Source organism: Buceros rhinoceros, unplaced genomic scaffold, assembly GCF_000710305.1.
Source record: "Buceros rhinoceros silvestris isolate BGI_N320 unplaced genomic scaffold, ASM71030v1 scaffold11818, whole genome shotgun sequence".
Taxonomy (NCBI): Eukaryota; Metazoa; Chordata; class Aves; order Bucerotiformes; family Bucerotidae; genus Buceros; species Buceros rhinoceros.
Window position 1 is genome coordinate 10,625 of NW_010425131.1, and position 9,170 is coordinate 19,794.

General features: G+C 47.4%; 1 protein-coding gene across 1 annotated transcript in view; it reads right to left on the reverse strand.

Annotated features, from left to right (window-relative positions):
• The window catches only part of CRTC1 (CREB regulated transcription coactivator 1), a gene marked incomplete at its 5' end in the record, with an annotated part of 18,803 nt that extends 10,303 nt beyond the window's left edge, over positions 1–8,500 (reverse strand). The window contains 7 exons of the mRNA XM_010141034.1: positions 1,875–2,095; positions 2,405–2,448; positions 2,855–2,940; positions 3,875–3,969; positions 4,500–4,561; positions 5,320–5,457; positions 8,314–8,500. Of these exons, the coding sequence (XP_010139336.1) occupies positions 1,875–2,095; positions 2,405–2,448; positions 2,855–2,940; positions 3,875–3,969; positions 4,500–4,561; positions 5,320–5,457; positions 8,314–8,500 (833 nt within the window). The remainder of the gene's footprint in view (positions 1–1,874; positions 2,096–2,404; positions 2,449–2,854; positions 2,941–3,874; positions 3,970–4,499; positions 4,562–5,319; positions 5,458–8,313) is intronic.
• Positions 8,501–9,170: the final 670 nt, after the last annotated feature.

Here is a 9,170-nt window from a genome sequence, read left to right on the forward strand (position 1 = left end):
AGGTGGCTGGGGGACTAAGCCTACGAAGCCACAGGCATCGCTCCCACACCACACGCTGAACCCGGTCTGCTCTATTTGTGAGGGCTCTGACTTCGAGAAGAAGATAACAGGTCACATAACCAGAATAATCAGAGGGCATTTGGGGTATTGTAAAAGCAAACGCCTATTTAATGGAAAATCAGAAGAAAAACTGGTTACACGGGAAGTGCTCCATTTTTAATGCATACCAGCACCAAGGAGGGCAGGAAACAGCCTTCACCCTGAAGAGCCACAACCGAGCAGGGGGTAGGGATAAACAATTCAAGAATTAAAATTTTGTTCAAATTCAGGGCAAAAATCTGCAAGTATTGAAACCTCCCCTATTTTCTCTCACCCTAGAGGAACCGAGCCACCCTGGAAAGTGACTTCAGGCCAATCTCACTAGCGAGCTGCTCTCCCAGAGCTGCCAGAAAGGAGCCTGCGAGCTCCTGGGTGCTTGGCAGACGCTCAGGGCTTGCAGGCAGGCTGCCAGGGAGCCAGGAAGTCCGGCTGCCAAGGGGCCAGCAGGCAAACTGGCTCAATCCACACAAATTCCGCAGACTGCCCGGCTTCCCCTGCCACGTTCTCTGAACCAGCGTGTCTCACGGAACGTCTCAGCCAACGGACAAGCTCAAATACACCAGAGTGAGCTCCTCAACTGCGGGCAGGCCGCTGCCGCCTGACAGGGCCTTGTTTCCCCACCTCTTCCTGGGGCTGCCAAGGACACACCTGTACAACACACAGAGCTCCTGGAAAAGGTTCAACAGCCTTCACGTGGGCTGCTAAAGGGCTGGATGATAGAGAAGGTTTGGGGAAAATGGTCCAAAAAGCACCAAACACTGACTACACCAATGATTAAACTATGGGAGAGTCTCCAAAGAGAAGCAGAAAACTCAGTGAGCAAGGCTTTTTAATTCGATCTGCCTCTGATAGATTAGGAAATGTTTTCAAAGCAATTATACACTCACCAGTTTGAGTTTACACCGTTTACTTTGCTAATTGGGTAGCGCAAAACATCCAGTGCCCCATCTGGCCTGATTCCATGTGAGTAGTTTGATTCTCTTCATAGACACAATCGTGCTCTCAGCACAGACTCACCAAGTCCTGCCATCCCTGCAACTCTGAACAGAGTCTCTTCCGAGAGCAGACACCCCTTAAAGGATGCTGAAAGCTGCTGATCGATCCCGTACTCAAACGGTTAAACTGCCTCTTTGCTCCGTTCTTAAATATAACTGCTCCGTCAAAACACCACGGTAACCTGATTAGAATTGTTTCCCTTTCCCGGTGTACGAGGGTTTGTAAGTGGGTAAGGGAATCCTGCCTGCCACAGGAAACACACTGGTATTTTTGGATACAGCTATTCTAGGAACCATCAGACTGCAATTGTCAGTGACCACAGAACAACGTAACCCCCTGCACAACTGTTCCAGTGAGAGCCAGTGAAATGGTTTAAAAAATAACAACCACCTGCTGAAGCTATTCGCCGTTAAATCGCACCCTGAAATTACCAGGTGATCAGTGCGTCAGAGACCGCCGGCACGGCAAATAACGTTTGTTCGTGGGGTTTATGAAAAAATAAAACCATCAATACTGCCAAAGTCCAAAAACCCCCAAAAACACAACTCCGACTCCCGATTCGTAAGATCATCTGTAAGTTCTGTAACTAAATACAGCTTCCTCACCGTTCTGTACAGAAACGGCTTGGTAAAACCTGTGTATAAAGAGAAGTCAATCGACGGTGACGTGCAATGACCTCTCAGACAAAACAGGAACGCTCGGCGACGCAACTTCCATCATTTAAGCCAAGTGACCCATTACGGACGATGCGCGGGAGCAGCGCGGAGGCAGGACCTTACCCGGACTGGCAGTGCTGATGCCCAAGTGAGTCAGGTTGGCAGCGAGATTTCCGGTGCTGTTGGAGCTACTCAGGGCTGGGAATGTGGATTCCTCAGGATCTAACGGTGTTGGGAGAGGGGAAGGGAAATGGATGTTTGTCAGGTCTGGCAGGGAGCCGCCCGTGTTATGCGTAGCAGGAATCAGCGTTGTAGTGTTTTCCTGGTCGGCTGATGGAAAGATGCTAAAATAAGGGAGATGAAAAATAAAAGACAGATCTCGATTTACATTTCAGCCTGAACGGATCTTTATAAAACCTTTTTTAAAAAGGAAGGTGCCCTATACAGAGCTATGTATTGTATTTCTGATAGACCGAGCGGAGATGGAACAGCCAGAGGGTGGCTCAGAGAGGCTTGTATCTCTTGGCTGTGTCTACGGCGGTGTTAGACCGTCTAAGGGCTTTTCAGAAAACTCACAAGCAAGAGGCTATTCAATTACAACATCCTTTTTTAAAGATCTCAATGCTCTTGAAAAAAAATTGCTCAGAACTTACTTGATTCCTGGAACTTCACACGATTTAGGCCTTGATGACCCACTCTAAAATAAAAGGAAGACATTTTTAAAGGCAAAGGTTCTGCTGGAAAGTAACACTTAAGATAGATCTCAATTCCTCAGTTTCGTTAATCCAATACTTTTCTGTAGAAGAGCTCTTCTTCTACACAAGAGCTCTGTGAAGCTCTTCGAGGACATTTGTCACTTCTGTTGCTTTATAGGTCCAACAAGGCTCAAATTTAATGTCCTCCTGAAATAATCAACCATGTCCATGCACACCTGTGTATAAAGTGCCATTTCTGACCTAACACTTAGCACTTTGTTGACAAATGCAGCATTTAACCTCTGACCGCTGCAAGTCGTTTGTTTTGGCTGACCTTGCTGACAGCATCAGTTACCTCAATACGTTTAGAAAACAAAAACTCCCCACTTTGAAATAGGAGATTCCCACCTTTTTAGTGTCCCAGCCTTGCTTAGAGAGGGTTTTGTCTGCCTCAGAGGTGGTTTCCTCCATTCCCGGGACAGTCAGTAATAGAACTGAAAAATGAGGACAAAAGGAATCATTTTGTAATATTAAGTTTCTCAGTCAGACGTTTTCAGATTGGAAATTCAACCAATTGAAAACTCTGAGGTAACCTATTATCAATGAACAGGAAACGGTGGCACTCTACTGCCACGAGATCAACATCTCAAAAACAATCACCAGGAGAGCCCCAAATTGTATTTATGAGCGAGGAGACACTATCAGCTCCAGAAGTACACGGCAGAGCTGCAGGACAGTGCGTACGCACAGGAGCGCTGCATGTTCCCCCGTCTCTGGGTGGGTGGTTAAAGATTAAATTTCTCTGCACCGATTTAAGAGCTTTTAATGCGTTTCTTGACCCGACATCAGGAAAAGGGGCCAGCAGAGGGCACCAGCTCGGGGAGTGCCGGAGGGCTGGGCTGGACTCTGGGCTACTGGAGGGCTGAGCGGGGCTGAGCTGAGCTGGGCTGCCCTGGCTCCTAACAAGAAATGTTATCAGGGTACTGTCTGTAAGCATCTCCTTCAAGGGTAACCCCAGAAATAAGATCTAGATGAAGTCTTGCTGCTGTACGATGTTGTACCATCAACCACGGTCTCTACACTTGTCTGGAAGTTACTATAAACCACCGAGAGCTGCCAAACCAGCAGAGTCCCATGAGCCCAGACCGCTGTTCCCCATGGAACAGGGTCTGAGAACCGCAGAACACAGGGTCAGGAAAACGTCAGGAAAACGTTCTGTCTCAGCTTTGTAAAATCTTTTCGGGATTTCAGCACCCAGAAGTGTGAGCACGGTTCTTTGCTCCCATTCCTGTGTTCCTGAACACACCCTAGAGAGTGTTATGTGTACCTGTATTTGTAGGGGGGGATGAACACCAATACACATGGACATCATCTGAAGTACAGTGCTCTGAATGCTACAAATATTTTTTACTGTTTTTCTCTGTTTACCCCTTTTCTGCTGCATGTCCTGTGACCCTCCGGAAAAGGACTCTTGTTGAGCTGGAGTCATAGTGCTCTGGTGCAAGGCGGAATCGGAATTTGTCCTGAAAGGAAGGCAAAAAACAATTTTTTTATTATCAGTTCCTCTAAATAAAAGAAAGTTTCATCAAATGTAACCAACTCAGTAAAACCTGAATGTGCTGCATTAAAAAACCCATAATCTATACATGGCACATAGGAGGCACAATTTCCTTGTGAACAGATTTGCAGCACCAATTAGTTGGAGTTTGAAGAGCAATTGTTTCAATAATGGGATCGAGTACAGGATAAATTGGGTGCCACCATTAAGAAACAAGTTTTACGCTTTGTTAAGATTATGCATGATCAAATAAAGCCGGTTTGAAGTTGAAAGCAGCGTACACAGACTTCAGTTCTGCTGGTCATCTCAAAGAAAAAGCACAGCAGAAGAAAAAGTCTGTCTCTGGATGGGGGGAAGGGGTGGCAGCCCAGACGAGGAGCTGCTGGGGGGAACAGGAACACCTTCGCTGCACAGGAGGGTGTTGTAGTATCAGAGAACACCGACAAATACTAACACACACACACACACACACACACACAGGGTTGTGCTACTGACCTTCTCCAGCTCGTGTCTGACGGAGGCGACAGGTACACGGTGCCGTACGGACAGCTGTCCACGTGACCCCATCGGTTAAGGGGAAGAACCACTTTCTCAGCTACTGGAAATCTCTTCCTAAGGAGTGATTCGTCTTGCCCTGTCAGAACCACTCAGCTCACACGCAGGCCCCTCTGGGGACAAACTGACTTCAAAAGGACGCTCAAAACAAAGTACTAGCCAGGTTGTTGTAAGTTTGAGCAGCAAGACAACCATCCTCCTCCCTTTCTAACCCTTCCCTGCGATGCTGTCATCCCTCCACTCTCCCCCTCGCACACCCCCTGCAGCCCCAGCGAGCCAGTCTGACTGCAGCACAGTTTAAGCCAGAATTAAGTCAGAAATAATAAGCTAATTCATTCTCGCAAATGGCACAAAGAAATAGCACTTGGCAAATGCTAAACTGATGAATCAACTTGTAATAAAATGCACAGTGAACTGCAAAGAATTATTCTGGTTTGGATTTACTCCGTTCTGAAGGGAAACCCAGTTCCACCAAGGCTGCCTCGCCTTTTCCAGCAAAGGATCTCAATCCCTCTCGCTTCACGTGTATCATTATCCCCACTTAGAGCTGAGGAAACAGGGAGGTAAACGCTTACTTTACCGAACGGTGGGTATTTATAGAGCAGCTGACAGTTCAGAAGCAGCAGATGACATGAACCGAGATGAGAAGCCACTCCACTGAGAGGTGATGAGGGGAGGAAAGAGGGAACTGTAAGAAGTGGAAGCTGTGGTGCTGTTGGAAAGGCAGGTGTTCACTGCCAGCTCGGGAATCAAAGGATATTTGTCTTCCGTGTTTATCCACGGAGAGAGGGCGTCGATGCGGGGAGCCGAGCCGGTTCCTGTCACGATACACTCTGTCCACCAGACCGTGATGCCGAGTTGTTCTGCTTGTGTCCAGCCCCGATGACTGAAAAGGAGTCTGAGAGAGACACACCGAGTTAGGAGCAGAAAACCTCATGCGTGAGCAGTCTGCCCAGAACCTATCCACGCTGTACGTGAGGCTGAGCTGTTCTAAGGAACGAAACTCAAAGAGATACGGACAAGTGTAACCACATAAATTTTTCCTCCAACCACCTTTTCACTACAGCCATGGAAAGCATTTACCAAGGCTCTCTCTTCTAGCAGAGATCAGAGACAAGTGGAGGCAGACCAGGCTGGACCTGCCCTCTCATAAAGCAGCACTGCTCTCCAACCTTTGGATCTCTAAACCACCACCCGGGAGCGTGGCAGGGAGCCTGCCGGCACCGGCGGTTTCCATCCCCTCGGTGCAGCATGCAGCAGGCATCCGGAAGGAACATGCTGACAACCAGAGCTTGAACTGTAAGGGCAAAGGATGCGGGGAGGAGATGCGCCGTGAGCCTAACGTTCATCAAACACGCCACGTTCTCTCAAAACTTCCTTTCACTCCTCCTTTCAGCATCGTTATTTTAAGGGGACACTGATAGAATTAAAAGAAAAGCAGTTTCCTTCCTCCTCTGTCTAGAAAAAGTTACAGCATCCGGTGTTTTTTAAGCGATTTTCATTTCCCTGAGGCTGTGCGGTGAACTGGGTGGGCTGATTCCACCCTGAATCTTCCCCACGCCGATACCCTGACAGCGGTTACTTGTCAGCAAGTGATTTGAGTGAATGAGGATGGCAGAGAACAGACGGGGAAGATGAATTCCCAGGCTAAACTGGACAATTTCTCCGACGTTTTCAGCAGCCCTTCCCAGCGTGTACCTGCGGGGGGGTGGTGGGAAGGAAGTACCGAGCGGTCAAACCTCTGCTCATACTTCAGCAGCAATATATGGGTCTCTGGGGAAAAAAAGCTGCGCAGTCTTCCTCTCCTTGCCAATGTGAACAGCTTTGCTGAGTCCCTCAACACCATCTGGTTGGAAATCCAAAATTTCCTCCCTCCTCCATTCAGGTGCTGCACGTGGCAAATGCACTGTCCTGTCTGCCAAGCCGGGAAACCATCTGGCTTCCACATTCATCTTTGTTCCTTTTTTTTTTTTAAACTGTAGGCCTTTGGCTGTTTAAATTAGTATTTCTAAAAAGTTTTACGTGTATTTTTAAATGCTTTGTTTTGTAGTAACTTTTTAAAGACTCTTTCTGCTATTTTAAACCCTCTTCTCTTTAGCAAATCCTGATCTCCTCTCCCTCTGTGCACACACAACCTGCCTTAAAATGCAAAGCGGCTGCGCTGTTTATTTTCTCGTTTCGGGGCCAACACTTTATATGCAGCAGAACATTGCTTAAGTCAACATGGGACGAGCAAGAGAGCACAGTGACTTTTTACTGCACTCTCTGCCCTGAAAACCACGGTGCTTTGCTCCAGTTTCTTGCGTGAAAACTTCGAAACCTCAAGTCAATTCTAAGTAATTCACATTCAAACATGTTGGTTTAATCTCTGCTGCAAACGCTGAACAATCGAGTTCCACCACACAGAACTGGGAATATTCCTAATGCCAAAACAACAGGAGGTCTCAAACTCTTCCTTGTGCTGTTACAGCGATTCCACCCCAAAAGGCAGCACAATTTGCAAATACAGGCGTGCCTGGAAGGTCAACAGGAAAAGCAATTTCCTATGCCAGTGGGCTCGACCACAGGGTTACTAAAAAAGGAGAAGCCAGTTTGAGGCGTACAGAGCACAGACCTCACCAAATTTAAAAGGAAGCAAATGCAGATGAGTACAAAGAGAAAAAGTTGAAGGCAAAAATAGTTATTTCTTAAGTTTTTCCCCCCCTTCTTTTTTGGCACGACTTCCATATTAAAAACACACCATTTGAGTGCAACAGCAGCACAAATAAACGCGGACCGTGTCCTGTCACAGAGCGTTTACAGAGCGAGGAAATTTTGGGCAATGCTGTTCTTTGGCCTTCCAGGAACAGAGATCCCATGCGAATCCCCCCCTTGCTGAGGGCGATCAGAAGGAATTTAAACACGGAGAAAATGGGTATCACCTCCAGCGGGTCTGGCTTCTCTCAGCAACCATCCCCTGGAACTTCCTCTGGAGCGAACACCAGGCAACACCCCTCCAGTGAAAGCCCCATCCCCGCAGGGTCCGTGGTACCTGACTACAGCAAACAGCCGCGATTAAAAACCAGGGAAGGACCTGAGCCTCAATTTTATTTGGGAAATGAAGAACTAGAACTGTTTCGCTTCCCTGAAAAACACTAAAGCATTTGAGCTCAGAACTGAAACTTCACAAAACATTAAAAAAAAAAAAAACAGCAGCTAAATACAGACAGGAAGGAAAAAGCTCAGCGCTCTAAAGCCACAGTGTCCCTTTAAGATCTATGAGACATTGCCTTGAGAAATACGAACGATCGAGGTGGATGAGGGGGAGAGAGAGGAGCGGTGCCAACTGCCAGGTTACATTTCGGTGCCTCCCGGTGACAAGCAGCGTCTGGGGAATCATTCTGCCCTTCCCGACGGAGCGTACCATGCAGGCTGAGTGCACATGCTCAGGTTGCTTAACCCACAGGCCAAGGCAGCGCCCAATAACCACCATCTGCATCAAATTAATGCCCCATCAATCAGAAGTCATCACATGACAGGCCGCAGCAAGCCCAGGGGGTCTGGCCAGGAATGATTATGCATGTTCCAAACTGGGATGCATGGCAAAACCTGTATTTATGTGACAGACCATCACTCCTTCGGAGCTGGGGCGGTGAATCAAATAAATACTGCGCATACCAGGAGAAGTGTAACGTGTGCTAAAATACGTATCTACCTGGGCAAACCGTACACCAGTCCTAAATACGTATTCGCACAAACCTAAATACTTGTTTACCAAAGAGACGGGAACTGCTCCAAAGGCTTCTGCCAGAGCTCCGTTGTGCTGCAAATGCAAAGAACCAAGATTCTCAGACACGACCGCTCGCTCTCGGCAGAGGCAGCCCGGCAGGCTGCGCCGCAGCGGCGCGGCGCGCAAGCACCGTGTGGCAATTTCATTGTGTTTTAGCTTAGGATTGACAAACCTGGAACGCATTCATCACCGACACAAACACACGGTTCGTTCTGCAGCTTGTCACACTTTGTTATCTGCGACAGGATCAGCTTCGCATTTTTTTGTGTGTGAAAAAAATTCATAAAACCCTGGAGTTTAAGGACAGTTTGTTTCCGTATCCTCCTCCACTCACTCATAAATTTTTGAACGTTCACCTTCAAGCACTATTATCAGGACTAGAAGAGCCTGTGCAATAACCATCGGTGATGGCCACCACGCACAGCAACACTGGAATATGAAGAACAATAACTATGAACCTCCTTAGCAGGAACTAAAGACACAGTCTTGAGGAGACCAGAGTAATTCCAAGGACTTCACGACATGACAAACCTCTGCACTGTGTTCCCTAAAGGCAACCGGATTAAAATAGACAGTTGCTTTTCTTCTTGCACAAGATTCAAGCTTTTAACCTCCTAAAATTCAGCTGTCTGCCTGTACTTCAAAAGGTAGAGTTAGAGGATGTCATCAGTCGTTTCTCCTTGTTTATTAAGGCTTCATAGGAAGAAAGAACAGCAGAAAAAAAAAAAAAACCAAAACCTCTACACTCCTACATTTCCTTTTCAGCCAGCCCAAAGAGAAGGGCTGTTCTCACATTGCCCCCTCTCCTCTCCTAACACCCATCTCCTTTCCCCCCATGGAAC